Source organism: Brachyhypopomus gauderio, chromosome 17 (assembly GCF_052324685.1).
Source record: "Brachyhypopomus gauderio isolate BG-103 chromosome 17, BGAUD_0.2, whole genome shotgun sequence".
In the NCBI taxonomy this organism is placed as follows: Eukaryota; Metazoa; Chordata; class Actinopteri; order Gymnotiformes; family Hypopomidae; genus Brachyhypopomus; species Brachyhypopomus gauderio.
The window spans coordinates 18,590,419-18,610,418 of record NC_135227.1 but is presented as its reverse complement, the minus strand read 5'-3'; the positions used below and the strand labels follow the sequence as shown (position 1 = coordinate 18,610,418).

Genomic DNA, 20,000 nt, shown 5'->3' with positions numbered 1-20,000 from the left:
GTAATATGTGGTATAATTTTGTGTGCGCGTGTGCAGTTACAGGTTTTTTTCTTTCCTGCATGGCAAACAGGGGCGGGCGGCCCTGATACTAATCAGAGACCTTCTTGTGCCGACATCTCTTTGATGGTATAATTTGAATCTTGTGATGTTTCAGTGTTTGATTTGTTAATTTTGTTTACCCTTTTAATGAAGAGCCTGGCTAAGAATTACCTCACATCTCTTCCTCTCTCTTTTCACCTTGTGTATTATTGATGTTATTCATGGTCTACCTCATTAATTTACACCTCAAACATGCTTTCTCTGAGACGAGCAGCCTGGGTGGTGTCCACACCCCCCCACCCTACACCCCCCACACCCCCTTTTTTTCTTGGAAGTGTCACAGGAAAGCTTGGGCTAAAAGCCTTTTAGCAAACCAGGAAGAAATGACTTAATGGAAGAATTGAATCTGAAAGCCAAAGCACTGAGAGAGAGAGAGAGAGAGAGAGGGACAGAGGGAGAGACAGACAGACAGACAGACAGACAGAGAGAGAGAGAGAGACAGAGACTGGTTGCCTGTACAAAGACACCAGTCTGACCCCCCCATCCCACCGCCCTTAAGAACAGCTCAAATAGCACCTCTAATGTAGGCATGCTGGATAGCGCCTCCGTGTTCTTTATCACTGTTGAACAGAAGCTGAGTGCGTGCTGATGGCAGCCTACGACTCAACGGAGTGATTCATGATGGACACGCAGATATGCCACACCAGCCAGTGCTCAGGTGTCCTTCATGCACCTGAAAGACCACGTTCATCACACCCACTCTGATCGGTCCTCTTCAGTTTCCAGAGAAACCTGCTTGAGCGGGTTTTGATTGCATTGGAATCCCAATTATCATAGTATTTATTTCTTGCATTGCTCATTGATATGGGGATTCCAAGAATTCTTTTGGCCTCCTTGACTAAGTAGTTAAAAACCCTGTGAGCTTCCTGATGTCATTGGAGATGATCAATAATGGGGAGAGAGAGGTAAGTCGGACCTTCTCTGAACGTGCGGGGCAGGGAGGTGATGAGTTGCTGACGCGCAACTTCAACCTTACTCTTGCCTCTTGTTTGTTCGGCTGCTTCTCCCTGAAGTCACCATGGTGAGTGTGTCATTGGTGCGATGAGCTGATGTACTCTCGCGCGCGTGCTAAGTCAAATGTCTATGACTATGAAAGAGACAAACAAATAAAGTGAACACAATACTCATCTATCTTTTGATAGCTGAGGCCTTTTTTATCTTAATCATGTCATTTGCAACAAAGGCAATTAACCCGGACTGTCTTTGCTCTTTGTTTTAGCTTTGAATAGACGTTTAAATGAAATGAAAAGCCATTCAGCGCGGTAATGGTATTTCTGTGAAGAAACAATTACCCATAATGACACGGTTATAAACAAATCTTTCAGATGTCACAGCCTGCTTCATTTTGTCTACAGTTTCCTGTTTCTAATCCTTTTGTCCGCTTGTAATTAATCAATTGTCGTGACAGTGGAAGAGAAAGCCCCCTGTGGGCGTTTGACTTCATCTTGCCATCAAAGAAAATGAAATGAATTGAAAGAAGAGTATAGAATAGTTGACTTTCAAAAATAGTATCCAAGTCTCTAAATTATGTACCACTTAGACTGGGGGGGGGGACACCCGCCCATTATCCTGAGCACAAAGTGCTATGACACAACGCACATTTCTCTCTGCATTCAATGTTCTTATGCGAAACAATGCTGTAAACACCTTCTGCAAAGGTGTTAGTCCTGAGTGATCCCCCCCCCCCCCATTGTTTAAGGCTTCTTGCATCAAAATATAGAAATATACCTCATGTTTTGTCATTATGCTTTATATGATTACCAGCTTGTAGCTTATAGTGATTTTTCAATTTCCTTTTGTCATTATATGTAAGTATGCAGTAAAAACAGAAGCCGCATCTCAAGCTAGTGTGAACAGTAGTTGTGCACAGTACTGTTTGTGTACTGGCACTACTGTACTGTAGTACATATCCATCAGCCATGACATTAAAACCACCTGCCTAATATTATGCAGGGCACCTTCATGACATCAGAACAGCTCTGACCCGCCAAGGCATGAACTCTACAAGACCTTTGAAGGTGTCTTGTGGTATGTAGCAGCAAGATGTTAGTAGAAAACGTCATGTGTTTGGAGTGTAACGGTGTTAAGGTGGCACATGTCGGATGAATGCCAGGACCCAAGGTTTCCCAGGGATCACACTGCCTGTGCTGGCTTGCCTTCTTCACTTAGTGCATCCTTGATCCATCTCCATCCAAAGTAAACGATGCACACGCACCCAACCAAACACATGATGGAAAACAAAATGTGGTTCATTAAACCAGGCCGCTGCCTTCTATGTCTAAATCCCAATGTAGATGCCTTCTCTGCCCTCTGACCTTTAACAATCTCAGTAGTTTGTGCTACAGAAGCTCTTCTGTGGGATTGGACCAGATAGGCTAGCCTTCACTCCCCAAACTCATCAGTAAGTTTCAGGCGCTCATGACCCTGTTGCCAGTTGTGATCGAGACAGTCCGTTAGGAAGGCTAACTGGGTGGTCCAGTGGTCAGAGCTCGTGTTTATGTCCAACAGCAAATGGGCCTTCCTTAGACTACTTTTGGTAGGTACCATGTCCTACTGGGAACACCCCATGAGATGTTCTGTTTTGGAGATCTGCAGTTTGGCCCTTTGTTCAGATTTTTATGCCTGACTTGCTGTTTGTGTGTGTGAGGCTTGTACAAAATAACTCGTGAACAATAAGAGTCAGTGTGTTGTGCAGGTGCTGTGTGTGTTATAGAAAACGTACTGTGTTGCCTTAGTTTCAATGATTTGGGATGCAGCCCCTTTTCTTGTGACGTATCAACATCTATATAAACAGTTGAGAGTGGCATGGCTACGGCTGGAGTAACGTATGTGCAACCTTTGACTGTAGGGAGTTTAAATCCTTGGACACAACTGAGGGACGCAATGTGTAAAGAATGTGGGAAACAAATTAAAGACACTGAAACATCACATCAAACTTCGTAAGATGCCTGAAAACACACCTGGATATGTTTGTTTAGTTTATGCTAGCCACTTCTATTAATACAGCTAATGTATAAAATACGTATTTTCTATCCTGTCCCTTAGTTTATCCTGATATTGACTTGACTTGGACTCTAGACTAAAAACTCGTGACTTGACTTTGGACTTGTATTTTACGACTTTTTAACACCTCTGAGATTATATATAACGTATGCCAAAACATGGATATAGATAAATAAAGATAAAATGGGGAGATAAATTATATATATATATATATAATATATATATATATAAAATGGGTGGCTTTTGTGCAGTTCATTGTAAACCTGGTAAAATGAGTTTGCATTATCAATCTGTTGCTAGCCACAACACCTCCTAAAAACATGTGGGTCCCGTGCAGAGACGTGTGAAACTGTTGCTATGACATTACAGCTGCTTCAACCCAGCTGCCTCTTTCCAGAAGAGCTCTGGGGTTAACCAGCTACCATCCTTCATCCCGTGGTCTACAGCCAAGAGATTTCAGCAGCACCCCACCATTAACTAACACACACACACACACACACACACACCTCTGATTACACCTGGTCCAATCAGTGAACGTGAGCGCTTCTCTGTGGAACCTGCTGTCTGCGGTAGAGAGCGTTCCCCTCAGATGGACTGTTATCAAGGTGTGAGTGTGTGTGTTTGTTTGGGTGTCTTTGATGGGCCGTTATCACTGTTAAGCACGTTGTTGGGACAGGTGTTGCCACTCGAGTGCGTTGTAGGGACAGGAGAACGGCTACATTATGAAAGGGAGGCTAGTTGTACGTTAGGGTGTCTCTGGGGTATACTGTATATATGTGTGTGTGGATTCAGTTCTCATTGAATATTAGATGAGGAGACTCCTGCACCACAGGCCTGATTTTTGTGCCAGAAACCTCATTCAGGATCTGTATGAACCAAAGTTGGCCAAAACTATCCCGTGGCCTTGTTAATATTATAATGAAACGCATTTGCAAGTGTTTCTTGACCGTCCCGAATGTTTTGAGTCTAAAAAATCCGAAGATTCATGCACACGGAATATTCTGCAGTACCAGTGAAAGCCTTGAGAATATTCAGTGCTCCTGATACTCTTGAAGAAACTTCCTTTACATCTGATTCTTGTGTTGTGCATTCACAGACCTGAGCTCTTGAGCTCTCCCACCCTGCTGTCAGTGTTGTAATTGGATTCTGTCTGTTAGCATTGAAGCGTGAGTGAATGCCAATGCAGGTTTCAGCCAGGCTCCATTCACAGCCTTTCAGACGCCTGGCCTTTGCTTGTCCAGTATTTCTCTTTTTATTGAGTCTCATTTCACAATTTTCACACATTATAATGTTCGGATCTTCTAAATGCGATTGAATCAAGGCACAATTACATCTCTTAACGGAATAGCTGATGCAATTATGAAACTGAAAAAAAAATAATTGATTATTTTTGCAGAAACGTGTTAATGTGTGTTTAGTCAAAAGCGTAAAATGGACATTTTGTGCCTTTATAAAGCCTCTGATTAGCATGCACCACACTGGCGTCAGTCTGGAGTAGAGCGGAGAGGTTCAGTTAACACGTTGCCTTCTCTGTTCATTCTGTGCGTCTCCTTTGGTTGACTTTATAATAACGAGGCCGTTATTGCACATAATGTTTGATACATACATATCGGCTGAATGTGGCCGTCTTCATTATGGACCCTTTTTGGTTATTTTCCAGTCTAATGATTGAGGCTTGCTAGCTGATGCATTTTTATGCCTCGCTGAATAACCAAGGATATATATTTTTTTACTTTTAATATCCGAATGGAGATGATATAAAAAGTTTTGATCCCTTGTGTATTTACTCACTCGAAAAGCAGCTGTTTGGACCCGTTAGCTTCTATTCAGTACTGGCTGTGCTTTCTGCCTGGATGATGATAGCAGAATATCATCATACTTGTAACTTAAAGACGTGGCGTTCAGAGCTTTGTGTTTTCTTAACTAAATGTATTGGGGCTAAGAAAAGAATTACACGAAGGAAAACTGTGAACCTTAAACATGTAGCTGCCGGATTTTCCTCAGACGTTGTAGCTGCTCATTATGTAGTTGTTGCTCATTCACAGCACAGCTGACTGTACAAATATATCATGGCATCATTAAAATAAAATTATATCCGTGATTTCTTTTTCCCTCTTTGCTTTCCAAGGGTGTAAAGTGTGTTGATGGGTGTGTTTTTGGAAACAAATCTCAACATTGTTTGTCTTTTTAAGATGGTAGAAGGAAGGAGCTCATATACTTCTCATATACCTCTCGTATATGTCTCATATATGTCTCCTCGGAGTTTCCCCAGCAGTTTGCTTGAGAAGAATGTGTTCTCCCAGAAATCTTGGATTAAGGCATTCTCTTAGCCTTGTGGTTTTGGTCAGGGTTCATTTTTGAAATGAGTTCATCTTGGCGTCTGTGCATAAGCAGACCAGCCAGTGTCATCCCTGGATTGTCTGTTATGTGTTTTCTTGTTTGCTGACAGTTTCTTGTGCCTTGCCCTGATCCCAAATCAAGGGTGACTGCGTCTCTCTCTCTCTCTCTCTCTCTCTCTCTCTCTCTCTCTCTCTCTCTCTCTCTCTCTCTCTCTCTCTCTCCCTCTCTCTCCCTCTCTGTGTGTGTGTACACAGTGTCTTGTGGTGCAACAGCCGCATGCTTACAAATCACCCCTCCCCAAAAAATAAAAACCAAACGGATGTTGAGGGGCTGTGAATGCAGACACAACCATCACTGTTACCACTGCTTTGTCTCATTAATTCAGTGCTTTGGGGTGGGTGTGGGCAGATGATGTTTCTGGGACATGTGGGGGCGTCTCCTTCCCTCCTACCCCTTAGCTACCTCCTTGTCACCCCCCCCCCCCCCCCCCACTTCTCAGCCACCCCTGTCATTCCACCCTCCACTGCCCCCCACCCGTTCTCTCTTCACCACCCTCCCTTTGAGTGCAGGAATGGGAGTGTGTTGGAATGCTCTGGACCTCTTTCACTGGCCCTTCAATGGGGTCTTTGAGTGCTTCACACCAAGGTGTCCTTGGGGGCACGAGGTCAGGCTACCAAAACAGCCGCTACCGCCAGATTACAACCAATTAACGTCTCTGCAGACAATGGCCCCAGTAGCTCTGCGGGGCTGGCTCTGACCCGCGCCAGTGTTCTGCCCCTGGCCCGCGGACCGCGCCACTCCAGCTCGAGTGTCCCAGGAGGGGAGGAGAAAGTTTTTCAGTCCTAATGGGAAATGTTGCTACTTCATGTCATGTGAATGTATAGGCACTTTTTAAAAAATCTTTATTTTGCGCGGCCTCTTGCGAGACTTGTGGCGCTCTTCCCTGTGAACGATCTCGGAGCAGAGGCGCTGGGTCCGGCGTAGAGCGTGCTCACGCGGTCCTCCCACTTTTAACACGTCTGTTTTCTTAGAGACGTCTCCAAGAAAATGCATGTGCAAATTAATTTCTGCTATGTAGTGGTTTGTTTTTCTAGGTCCTTGTCTGCTTTGGGGTTGTTTTAGGGCTGTTTTTATCTGTAATCTGCTAAATTGAAATTTAAGTGAATTTAATGTTCTGCTTCAGATTTGCTTGCTGTATGTTTAAGAGCAAGCCGCGGACCCCGCACAATTCTACCTCCATCCACCTGTTTTTATGCTAATGCCAGGTACATCACCGCAACAAGTCGTCTTGTGTTCGGATGAAAGATTTCGGTAGTGTTTTCCATTAGTGGTGTGTGTGTGTTGTGCTTTGAGAGATGTTTAAGAGGTTGATGCACAATTATACGATGGCAATTTTCCTGCATCATAATTATGATCACATCTCGGTAAATAGCCATATGAATCTCTTTTGAAACATATGGGCAATTTGTGGGGTAAGTGTAGCTATTAAGTCCATTTTATAAACACATCCATCAAAAGTGCGTGGTGCAATTTGTCTGGGCCGGGTCGGAAAGGAGGAGTTGAACAAAACCATAAATGTCTTGAAAAATGTTGGAATTTGCAGAAAAACGCGTATTTTTGTCCATTTGTGAAATGGCATTATTTGGTGTTGAGTGTGATGAGCCCATGGTTTTCTTTGAAACATAATGGTAATTATGAGGCTAATCTTTTATTTAGGGACAAATTTGCACTGTGGGGATTCAGATAAAGTGGATTTCACCTACAGCCTTTCAGTTTTAATTATTTATTTGGGCATGTACGTTTAAAATGGGTAACATACAGATCTGTGCAACAAATCTCTAAAGTTTTGCAGACTGGAGACGCCCATGCTTTGCGGCCTTTGGTCTGACGGCGGTGGGTCAGTTCATCATTGTAGATCCTCACTGACGTGTTTCTCTGTAGCTCTGAGTTAAAGGTTTTACAGAGTCGTCTTCTACACCATTTAAGGCCTTTTAAAATCCTATACAACTGCAGGTGGTGGTGGTTTCTGCCCAGTTAGTTGAAGACTATGCTTTTACCTTTTTTTTGAATAAACACTGCATTGTTTCGTTCATTCATTATTTGTAAGAATCAGTGAAAAGTGGCGACTGCTCTATCCAGTGTATTTACTTTATTTGTACGTGTGGAGTTCTCTGAAGGGGTGTGAGTAAGGTATTCTCACAGTGCCTCATTCCCACAATCCCCAGCAAGCGGTGTGATCATGGCTGCTGTGAGCTCAGCCCTCGGCGGTTAAAGGAAGTCTCACGTACCTCTCGTGAAGGTTCGCCCCATGGGTTCTTCTGTGTCTGTACCCTTTTCACAGTTAGAAATACTTTTGGCAAGATGCTGCTTCAGCACTGTGATCCCCCTCCAACTGTCTCCACCCGTTCTCTCCACCATGATCTTCCTCCAGAAGAGCTTCTTATTACCTCACCCCCACCTGCGAGAAGCTACTCCATCTCCCCCTCTCTGTAATGTCTGTTATTGGGGAAGGACTACACTCGGGCTTTGGGCTGCTAACTGCTAGGTGTGTTATGGAAAGGCAGTGGTTGTCCGGGAGAAATTGGCATTCACTGTGTCGGTGTGAGCGGCGCGGGGCTGTGTTCAGTTTGGAGAGGTGGGGACCGGGTCCCTCTGGCTTCACGCCGGCGGACAGAGGACGGGGGACACCCACAAGTCCTTCTCTCACTCTGACATTTTGCCCACGGAAACACACAGAAGTCAATTATAATGCTGGAGTAAAGGTCAGAGTGTGATTATACGTGGCAGTTTTGGGAAAGAGCAAGGCTTGGTTTCTGTCTGATGGAAGGATTTCAAGACGTGTTTGTTGGCGTCCGTGGGCGTGGAAGTTGTGTGTCTTCCCAGATGGATGTGCAGTGGCCACTTACAAATATTAAAATTGGTGGAAATTTTAAATGTGTCATTAGTTTTTGGCGAATGCAAATGTTTGTGGTCATCTTGTAAAAGTTGATTAAAAAATGAACCATTGTCTTTTTCCCAGCATATTCCACGGTGTCGGGTGTTAATGGGCCCCTGGTCATTCTGGACAAGGTCAAAGTAAGAGTTATTTTCTTGTTTTTGTTCTTTAAATATTTTTTCTGTATTTCTCTTATCTGGAATTAACAGGAGGTTTTATACAACATATCCTATAATAACCAACACACATACTTATGAGTGGAACAACAGTGACTATATGAACATTTGTTTGAGTTTCTTGTTTAGTTTAATATATTTTTTTTGTTTAATCTTTTTGTTTATTCTCTACATCCTTCCATCTCTCCTGGGCACCCTCCACAGTTTCCGCGCTACGCTGAGATTGTCCACCTCACCTTGCCAGATGGCACCAGGAGGAGTGGTCAGGTGTTGGAGGTGATTGGGAGCAAGGCTGTTGTTCAGGTGAGAGTGCGGAAACTGCTCTGGTCCAGTCTCAGTTCTTCCCCTGCTCACTTCCCCATGACACTTCATCTTTGGGAGGGGAGGACACAGTTGCCATTTTGAAGTTGTGACATTTTGCAATTCTGGGTTGCATTATGTTGCAATGTAGGTTTAGCCAAAGTACAATAGAAATGACAGAATTAAAGTTTCCTGAGGCAACAGTTGCCACAGTTAAGGATTTTCCCAAGGAGAAGTGGAATAGAGAACTGAATAGGGGCTGAAATGGTTACATTGCATGACACAGAACAAAACTTAGTCTGACAAAAGGGATTTAAAAATTATTTTTTTTATAAAACGGGTTTAGCAGATGTGTGGCCTTGGGCATAGACCTTTATTGAGCCCCTTTTAAACAAGTCATTAACACGTCTTTGAATAGTTTAATTCCCAAAATCACATTCGTATAGAAGGAAAGTCTGGTTTGTCCGTTTCACGTGTCCTTGCCGTCCTAGTTGGAGCGGGAGGCTGTTTTTTGGATTTCTGAAAGTTCCACTGAAATGTTTAGTGGTCTTTGAAAATGTGGCGAGGTGCCCACTATAGTAGAGGTCATCGTGTGGGTTGTATTTATGAGATGGTGTGTGGCTTGTATTTGGGGAATGGTGTGTGGGTTGTAGTTGAGTTGTTTTTGAGTCTAGTTCATTCAGAGGCATACAGCAGTTTGTTTTGCAAGTTGAATTTAGTGGTTACAGTCACTGCGGGTTGACTGTGATCAAACAGCGATGGATACTGATGGATCTGTTTTTAATTTTGTCAGGTGTTTGAAGGGACCTCAGGTATTGATGCTAAGAAGACTGCGTGTGAGTTCACAGGTGACATCCTGCGCACACCTGTGTCTGAGGACATGCTGGGTAATCTCACACACACACACACACACACACACACACACACACTTACCCCACTGTAGGGTAGGACCAAAATGGATGCATCGTACTTTAAGGCCAGATCGTATATTTTTTACATCGTTAATCTTTTCATCCTAGGACGTGTCTTCAACGGTTCAGGAAAACCAATTGACCGTGGCCCAAGTGTTTTGGCTGAGGACTACCTAGACATCATGGGTACGGGATGTCTTCTGTCTTAACACTTCATCCAGCCCTGAAGCATCTTCCCCTTCCCAGCCTTTAGGGCTGCGATTAAAGGCCTTGGCCATGACACTCACATGAGATCTGTTTGTTATATGAGAAGTGTTGGATTAGGACAGCTGCATCGTCCTGAAACCCAGTCACTTTAGTCCTGGTTTTATAGACACCCATGAAGGATTTAGGTTCCTTATTGAGGACATAAGGAACAGAGAAATTATCAGGCCTCAGGTCCACCCTGATCTCAGGACAGTTCTAGAAGTTGATGACATTTGGCACAGTTCGACTAAAAAAAAAAAAAAAAGTGTTTTGTGTTAAAAGAAATGTATCTAGAATAACACTGACATTGAATTTTCAGGGCCACTAAAAATTGATTATATTTATATACCACAGAAACAACATCAGGGCTCGTCTGCTTTAATGACCTTCTAATAACGTGATCTTTGACCTCTCCCAGGCCAGCCCATCAACCCTCAGTGTCGTATCTACCCCGAGGAGATGATCCAAACCGGCATCTCTGCCATCGATGGGATGAACAGTATTGCCAGAGGACAGAAGATCCCCATCTTCTCTGCAGCTGGACTTCCTCATAACGAGGTGTGTCCTGTGTGTCCTGTGTGTCCTGTGTGTCCTGTGTGTCCTGTGTGTCCTGTGTGTGTGTGTGTGTGTGTGTGTGTGTGTGTGTGTGTGTGTGTGTGTGTGTGTGTGTGTGTGTGTGCGTGCGCACATGTGTGAACTTGGCCTGTGCTTGGTGCCGTGTTCCTCAAAGCTGGCACACACGATGACGTACGCTTCACAACACGAGCGTTTGTTGTATTGGGGTCACGGGTCCTTCATCTGCGATGGCTGGAACCTCCAGCAGGCTTGTGGGATTCGGTGTTGGAGACTGTCGGCTCAGTCTGGCTGTGAAGACACAGACACTTCTGTGCTGATCTTGCGTTTCTGCCCTGGAGTGGTCATGACTCGTGTTCCCAGAGCGGTTCTGGAGATGCTGTGCACATGTCAGCAGGTCCGGCGGGTCCAGGAGAGAGATGCAGCCCTGTGTGTTCCCTCTGGGCCTTTATGTGCTGCTGTGGTGACCTTCCCTTAACCTCTGTTAAATAAAAAAAGAAAGAAAGGCTTTACTCTCAATGGCACTCCAGCCTCAGGTTAAGACCAGACATGTTGGTGATATCACCATGCAGGTCACATTCCATTACCCAGGGTTCCTTTACCCAGCACCGTGTCGGGTCTGTGTAGTTAGCCCGGCACCGTGTCGGGTCTGTGTAGTTAGCCCGGCACCGTGTCGGGGTCTGTGTAGTTAGCCCGGCACCGTGTCGGGGTCTGTGTAGTTAGCCCGGCACCGTGTCGGGGTCTGTGTAGTTAGCCCGGCACCGTGTCGGGGTCTGTGTAGTTAGCCCGGCACCGTGTCGGGGTCTGTGTAGTTAGCCCGGCACCGTGTCGGGGTCTGTGTAGTTAGCCCGGCACCGTGTCGGGGTCTGTGTAGTTAGCCCGGCACCGTGTCGGGGTCTGTGTAGTTAGCCCGGCACCGTGTCGGGGTCTGTGTAGTTAGCCCGGCACCGTGTCGGGGTCTGTGTAGTTAAACAAGTAGTGGGGTCTTAACACTTGGGTGGCTGTCCTCTCATAAGCCTGCTTGAGGCCTCATTAGCTAACACACACACACACACACACACACACACCCAACCCACCACAGATCACATGCTCACACACACACACACTGGGAACTTGCGCATAAAGGTGGAAGTGTTTTGGAAAGATCTGTATTTGGATAAGGTATATGAACCACTGATGATTCAGACATCGGCAGAAAAACACTTCTTGTGTGGTTCCTCACAACCCGTGTCTCACACACTCCTACTGTAGACAACTCGCAACCCGTGTCTCACACACTCCTACTGTAGACAACTCACAACCCGTGTCTCACACACTCCTACTGTAGACAACTCGCAACCCGTGTCTCACACACTCCTACTGTAGACAACTCGCAACCCGTGTCTCACACACTCCTACTGTAGACAACTCGCAACCCGTGTCTCACACACTCCTACTGTAGACAACTCGCAACCCGTGTCTCACACACTCCTACTGTAGACAACTCGCAACCCGTGTCTCACACACTCCTACTGTAGACAACTCGCAACCCGTGTCTCACACACTCCTACTGTAGACAACTCGCAACCCGTGTCTCACACACTCCTACTGTAGACAACTCGCAACCCGTGTCTCACACACTCCTACTGTAGACAACTCGCAACCCGTGTCTCACACACTCCTACTGTAGACAACTCGCAACCCGTGTCTCACACACTCCTACTGTAGACAACTCGCAACCCGTGTCTCACACACTCCTACTGTAGACAACTCGCAACCCGTGTCTCACACACTCCTACTGTAGACAACTCGCAACCCGTGTCTCACACACTCCTACTGTAGACAACTCGCAACCCGTGTCTCACACACTCCTACTGTAGACAACTCGCAACCCGTGTCTCACACACTCCTACTGTAGACAACTCGCTTCATTATTGGAGAAAGAAAGAAAGAAAGAAAGAAAGAATAAGAATTAGTGGGGGCTGAAACTTCATTTCCACTGTACTCCTTAAAGAGCAAAAGGCCTGGAGAATAATTGGAGAGTAGTGATCCCATGTAAGTGCATCATTATGTCTGCTAATATTTAAAAATTGCATTCACAGGCACAGTGTCAACACTGTCTCTCAGCTGTTAAGCCATCCTGAATAATGACAACAATGCATCTTTTGCCATTTTAATGATTTTGAAAAAGAAAAAACACCAACTTTCTCCTTTTATTAAACACCAGTCACAGGTTCACAGAAAGCTTTATCCTCTTAAAGAAGCAGGTGTTCGGGGTCAGAGTTCAGAGTTCAGCTACAGGTCACTTCAGTTCACGCGCCCGGGACCATTACATTAAGTAATAGTGTGAAATTCCACATACTCTCTTTCTCACATGGTCATGCTGAACACAAACACACACACACACACACACACACACACACACACACACACACGAGTAGAAAGCTACTCAAGATGTTAGCAGCATCTTCACGTCCCTTGTAACCTGTTTCAACTTGAGCTTTCAGTGTTTTTTGTACACTGGTTGATTCTGTTGGCCTTTCCTGTCGACTTTAGACACTGTCGATTGGGTCAAGATGTTGTGGTGTTTACGTGGTTGTTTTGTTATTACAAAGTAAAAGCTACGAAGAGAAATTTGTAAAGCAAATACTGAAACATGCAATATTATGCATAGTCAAACGGATGCATCTTCATTTGTATATCACACACTCATTTCTTTGTACCACAAAATGTCTCATTAGCTGTATTCATTTTAAACATTCCCCAACCAAGTTTTCTCCAAGGTCTAAACTTCGATGCACTTTTTAATTTGAGTTTTTTTTGGTTAATTTCCAGATTGCTGCCCAGATCTGTCGACAGGCTGGTTTGGTGCAGAAGTCGAAGGATGTCATGGACTACAGCGCCGACAACTTTGCCATCGTCTTCGCTGCTATGGGCGTGAGCACTCCAGTCTATGACCCTCACATGACCTGTTTACCAGTTCGGAGCACCAGTCTGTGTGCAGCTGCTGCAGTATCCTGGAGTATACTCTAAAATACTGTAAAAGTACTGCAGAAAGACGCTGATCAGCTGCAGTAGATGTATTTAGATCTGAATACAGACATTAGGAATGTCCTGTGTGTGTGTGTGTGTGTGTGTGTGTGTGTGCGCGCGCGTGTGTCTTAATCTCCCCATTAACCCCACTCTAACCTCCCACACCCCCACCTCTAAACCTGTGTTACTGTCGCCTCACTGGCACCAGTGTGTCCTCACAGCCCCATATTACCTGGGTCAGGTGTCACGGTCACCTGCACATTCAGGTGTAGAGGGCTTCCATTAACCTGTGCGTGTGATGTCATTGACCTGGGCCTTAGGGGCTGCTTGGCTTGTGGCCTCGGGTGCATTCAGCACGTGTAACACTATCTCCTGATCTCACGCCCAGAGCGCTCCCCTCATTCAGCCTGTTTCACACTGGGCTGTGTGTTCCTCTGCTAGGAAATAACATTTTTACAGGCTTATCTGAATTAGGGTGACTGGTAAACTTTACTGGAATCCTGCTAAATGCGCACACTCCCTGGAGTGCCACTACATAGAGTTTTTGGATACTGACTACTGAATTGATTTATTTTTGTTCCCTAACCACAGTGAAACATGTAAAGGTATTTGCAGGTAGTATTTTGATGCTGAGTGGTTTTATTCTAAAATGCTCTCAGGTCAACATGGAGACTGCTCGCTTCTTCAAGTCGGACTTTGAGGAGAACGGATCCATGGACAACGTCTGCCTGTTCCTCAACCTGGCCAACGACCCCACGTGAGGGATCGTGAAGCGATTTCCTGTGCTGCGTAACGGCTCTGTTCGTTTGCTGTCGCTGTCCCCAAACGATGACCTCACACCCGCTTTCTCCCCACAGCATCGAACGCATCATCACCCCGCGCCTGGCGCTGACCACAGCCGAGTATTTGGCCTATCAGTGCGAGAAACACGTGCTGGTCATCCTGACGGACATGAGCTCTTACGCTGAGGCTCTGAGAGAGGTGAGATCTTGTTAGGACTCGGCGTCCCAGTATGTGGTATTCTCATAGTGTTCCTCTAACAAGCTCTCCGTAACAGTCTTCCCATACAGGGGTCCCCCACAGACACACTGTCTGTAATGTGGTCTTCATATGTTGTATCCATCATAGATTTAGTGTCTTAACATTTAACCTCCGTATCACTACATTCCACGGAGATGTCTCCATGATCCATCAGATCCTCAGTGTGCAGGGACTCTGCTCACTGGTCTACCTGAAGCTTGCAGCTCCAGAAGCTCCAGAAGCTCGTACCTAAGGACCCTGAGTTGGCATTAATAATGGCGGTGTGCGTGTCCCTGCTGAATGGTTTTGTACTCCATCCCTGTGAATCTCCATTCAGCTTATTTTCTAAAGGAAACTGGCGTGACCCTCGGTGTGTCATCACAAAGTGTGTTCTGACCATCGTTGTGTCTCAGCTGCATACTACACACTAATACTACACGTCGTATACTATATAATGATCTGAATAGAACGGTTTGGTGGATTAGTAAACAAAATGGTTAGGTCCTACTCTGTTTTGTACTAACAGGAAATGGTGAAGCGCTGGTATGCTAACGTGTCCTTGGTAGTTACAACTTGACAGGAATTTAATCTTTAAATAAAAATAGAAAATGAACGATACCTATATAATGTGAATATTTTAATAGTGATCGATGTTACAGATTTCAAATATATTACATTTCTTTTACTTGCAAATACAAATATATTAGATTTTCACTGCATACTATATACTCAAAAACAAGTTAGTATTAGTAAATAGTATGCAATTGGGATGCACTGTTGGTGTGTCATCACAGTGTCGCATGATCGCTGGTGTGTCATCACAAAGCGTCTTCTGACTGTTGGCGTGTCATGCTCCTTTTACGCTTTAACAGTTTGATGACTGGTCACGTTGGACATTAGCGACAAGCTTAAAAATGTTTCTTGAAAATGGAGGTAATGGTTAAAAATTGAAAGAGAAGAAATTACTTGTATTGAGGGGGAATAAAAAGCAGAAAGTGGTCTGTATGTTCCCTCAAGGTCTTCTCCTTTTCATTCCTTATAACCCTTCTCTGAGCCAATGCCCATACAGGTGCCTTCGCTCCGAGTTTTGCCGTCTTTTCAGCGGGACACGTACTCTGACTCTGCCCGCGACTGAACAGAATCGTGCCATACACCGCAAACGTGTGACGGCCTCGTTGTCGAATCTGTCGCCATTGTGTGGGACGCAGGCCGAGCTCCTGCCCGAATGTCATTTCTGCTTTAGAAAGCGTCGGCGAGCGGCTCCACCAACGCCTGCTTTCATTGCTTCGTGTCCCCTTGACGGTGTCCTAGTTGAACGGCGCTAGCAGGAAGCCGTTTCTTCTCCCGCCCTTGGTAGACCTTTTTGCTTTTAGATTCTCTGGAAACGAAGGCTCTGCTTGACCATAAAATATAAGCATATTCACTCGGATTTCACGACCTTGAAATTTCTGTGGCTATCAACTCTTTTACACGTTTATAACCCCCTCCCCTCCCCCCCACTCCAAAAGAGTGACACAATCATCTCCATAGCTGTGGTCAATACATGCCACAGGATGAATAAAGGTCAGCACAACCATTTTCCTATCCACTTATCAATGTTAAGGTCGTAGATATTGTACCTAAAGAGGAGAGCAAGCAGCCGGAGTGCCTACTTGTGGAACATGTGAAAACAGCCCAGGATGAAGAGCCTTGTGCATGTCCTGACCTCACAAGGGTAAACACAACATGGAGGGAGACTTGTTTAGCGGGAAGGTCGTTTGATGGCCCATTGGGTCGAGCGTGTTCCCTGATGTAGGAGTCAGAGCTGAGAGGTTCTTTCCAAAGATGGTGGTGTGCTGCGTCTTTGGCTGGTTGACAACTTGCCTCACTTTTTGTTTTGGGTTAATTTGCTGTAAAACCTTTTTGAAGTTGGTCTATCAGATTCCTGCACCTGTATACTGTATCTCTATATCTGCATAGTGTTCGTATATTCACTTGCAGAAATCACGTACTGATGATTTTATTATGGTTGGACACAGCAAAATTAATGCAGCGTCAGACTGTGAAGTTCAAGATTAGCAGTCTAATCAAACCCCCAGCAGTCTCGCAGATCAAAATCTCCACACATGTACTTACTCTAAAGATAAACTAGTTTTATAAGGTTGCCGCTGACAAGTTAACATTTCTTTCTGATGTTAATTGTCCAGTTGAGTACTGGTAATTTAAAGTGGATGTTGGGAAAGAAAAGTGTTTCTACCTGAAGCGTACCCTCCATAACTGGCGTTTTACATTTGGAGCCGTTTTAAGGCTCTGGGTGGTGTTTTCCCATCAGGCTTTGTGAGGTGAGTCTGTGGTGAGCGCTCTTAATAGCAGGATTCCAGGAACATCTCCCTCTCTGAATATAAAGTCTAATACAGACACAGAAGCACATGACTCTTAGTCTGCAGGAGAGTCATGACAATAACCAGCATCTGTGAGGTGTATGAGAGTGCAGCACTGAGGGTAATCACTTCCTTAAGGAAGCATAAGGCATGAATATCCATTAACCGGCGTTTAGTATACGCACACATGCACGCACGGAGCAGACTGAACGGGTGAGGGGGCTGGATGATGAAACATTCCTGTTGTTATAAAGGAGGAAACATTCCAGAGCCTGACAAATACTTTAACTCAATTATTATTAGTCAATGAGAGAGAAAAGTCCTTTTCATTAGACATGCTTTCTGTTTTTCCCTCTGTGGCAAACTCCCTTTGCCATTGGCTTTCATGGGTTTTTAAATGTTTTTATTTATTTTTTTATATTTTTATCTTTTTGTCCCTCAGCAGATGTTTTGATGTTTCAGCGTGCCAACTGCACAATACGCGTTCCGAATAGCTGAGATGCGTGTGAAAGCCTTTTGCTAGAACGCCACAGTAACCTTGGCAGACGTTGGCTGCATCAAAGCATGCAGTGCTGCACAGGTAGCCTCGTTGGGTCTGTTTCCAGCGCAGAGGCATTAACTTACCTCACTCTTACCTCACTCTTCCACCACCTGGAAAGTTGAGTGTTTATCGGAAGTCCAAAAGCCATTTGTCTTTCATCTGAAGGGATTTGCCAGGAATCCCACTAATGGAGGTGCAGTTTGGTTCCTTTGAATCATATGAGCATTATTAAAATGATTATGCAGTTCTTAGACCTCGTACGATTTAGTGCAGGAATCCTGTATGAAAGATTTGCATAGCACACTCTTTGTAATACTTTGTACTTTTGCATTAGTATTAATGATACCTGTACCATAGTAAAGGAGATCATGTATGAAGTATTGGGGGAAATCTGATGTAAACAAATCAGACAACGAAGTAAAGTTGACTGTCATCACCATGGAAATACTGCATTTATACTGTGTATTCAATTATGTAAATGCAGAGGTGGGACCAAGTCAGTGTTTTGCAAGTCTCAAGTAAGTCCAAGTCTTTATACCTCAAGTCCCGAGTCAAGTCTCAAGCAAAGACACTCAAGTCAAGTCAAATCTCGAGTCAAGACAGGCAATAGTCAAGTCAAGTCTCAAGTCTGAAACTTGGAAGTCCTTTCGAGTCTTTTTTTTTTTTTTTACCAATGTTGCAGGTATATTTTAAATGTAAATAATAGACATGCGTTCTTTTTAAAATCTGTATTCTCCTCAAATCTTGATAAAACATGTGCAACTGAAAACACGAAGTATAAAAAAAAATTAAAATTACACCTCTTTATTGCACAGTTCAATTTGTTAAACTTAGCTGCAAAAATATTCATACTTTAAACTACAATTTTCCAGAAATAAATATTCTGTGAAAAAGTCATAAGTAGAACTCCATGTTCAAATAAAAAGTGCTGATATTTTCACAGTACAATACAAAGAACCATAACAGCATTTTTCCCTCTCTTCTCTTATCTGGTTTCTTGGAGAACATGTGTGAGTGACACAAGACAAACAAATATAAGAACTGAACAATTAACAGGAATCTGCAACTTTAGACATTTCAGTAATCTATTCTGCATTGCATTTGCTGGCCAAAAGTCTGTATGTCATTTGTGCACGATGAATGATGTCCCCATAGCTGAAAACTCGCTCCACTTTTGTCAATATATTTTTTTCTCGACGTAGATGTCTTCAAATACACAATCCATGCGGAGATAGAACTGGATATTATGATGGTGACAGAGAGAGGCTCTCTTACCTGAGTTCAGATACAGAACCCAGGGTTGCCAACTCTCACGCATTGAGCGTGAGACACGCGCATTTGACCGTCTTCACACGCTCTCACGCCACACATCCGATTTCTCACGCCGGAAAAAAATCTAGTTTATTTACCTCTGATCCACATCTATGATTCAATGAGTTACTAGTTCGCTCTGGCACCAACCACTGGCGATCGATCGATCGCGATATAATACTTAATTTGTGTCCATTTTACACCCCGCCCGGTAAAAATTTACGTTCGCCAAACCCCATTTGATTGGTTGTGCTGCAACTCATGCACACACACACGTACAGAGTGTGGAAAAGCAGAGGACTGGTCTGCGTCAGAAGGACGGAAATGAAATTAATGGGGCGCACTTTATAAATATTAATATGCGTTTTAAAATTTAGATTTGGGGTAAAAAAAAAATCAAGTCTTTGCAAGTAAACAGGTTCAAGTCCAATTCAAGTCCCAAGTTATTGGTGTAAAAGTCCAAGTCAAGTCTAAGTCTCTGAATATTTTTTCAAGTCAAGTCAAAAGTCTTAATATTAATGACTCGAGTCTGACTCAAGTCCAAATCATGTGACTCGAGTCCCCACCTCTGTGTAAATGTATATAAAGCAGTAACGTGGTAGAGAGTACAGTTGGGGGCTGTGGGGCGCTAAACGCAGCAGCATCTGGTGAGACCATCAGCTGTGTTGGACCTGAACACTTAAGTGTTTGTACCAACACCTAATGAGATTCTACAGGCTGCACTCAAATCTTTAAAAATCTTGCAAGGCAAAATAATTGGTTGCTTGAAGAAGTGCTGTTTTCATAGAATTAATTTAACGTCAGCCGGACAGGAATGTGACCATTTACAAAAGCTTGTCATGGTGTACGTTTGTCATGGTGTACGTTTGTAGGGTTATTGAGTGGTGAAATAAGTTAAATGTCAGTCCCCATGTGCCTCTGTTGATTACAGAGCAGCCCAGCCCGGTGCAGTGTAAGCTGGGTTGATGGAGTGAGCGTATGCCAAGGTTGCTAATCTGTAATGGGTATTGAGCACTGCACTCATTGAAATGTCAACTGAGAGAGTTCATAAGCCTCAGAGGTTGTTTGGAGCAAAACCCCAGATCCATAATGCGCACTGCTCCAGTGTGTTTATATAGCTGACCTTTAATAACCCCTCGGTGTGGAATGTGATTAATTTATGAAGTGTTAAAG

General features: G+C 44.2%; 1 protein-coding gene across 1 annotated transcript in view; it reads left to right on the top strand.

The window, feature by feature from the left end:
* atp6v1ba (ATPase, H+ transporting, lysosomal, V1 subunit B, member a) overlaps positions 1-20,000 on the top strand; it is a 28,777-nt gene that overhangs the window by 2,313 nt on the left and 6,464 nt on the right. Inside the window, exons 2-9 of the mRNA XM_076977702.1 lie at positions 8,462-8,517; positions 8,758-8,856; positions 9,647-9,740; positions 9,873-9,950; positions 10,429-10,568; positions 13,398-13,499; positions 14,255-14,352; positions 14,453-14,576. Of these exons, the coding sequence (XP_076833817.1) occupies positions 8,462-8,517; positions 8,758-8,856; positions 9,647-9,740; positions 9,873-9,950; positions 10,429-10,568; positions 13,398-13,499; positions 14,255-14,352; positions 14,453-14,576 (791 nt within the window). The remainder of the gene's footprint in view (positions 1-8,461; positions 8,518-8,757; positions 8,857-9,646; positions 9,741-9,872; positions 9,951-10,428; positions 10,569-13,397; positions 13,500-14,254; positions 14,353-14,452; positions 14,577-20,000) is intronic.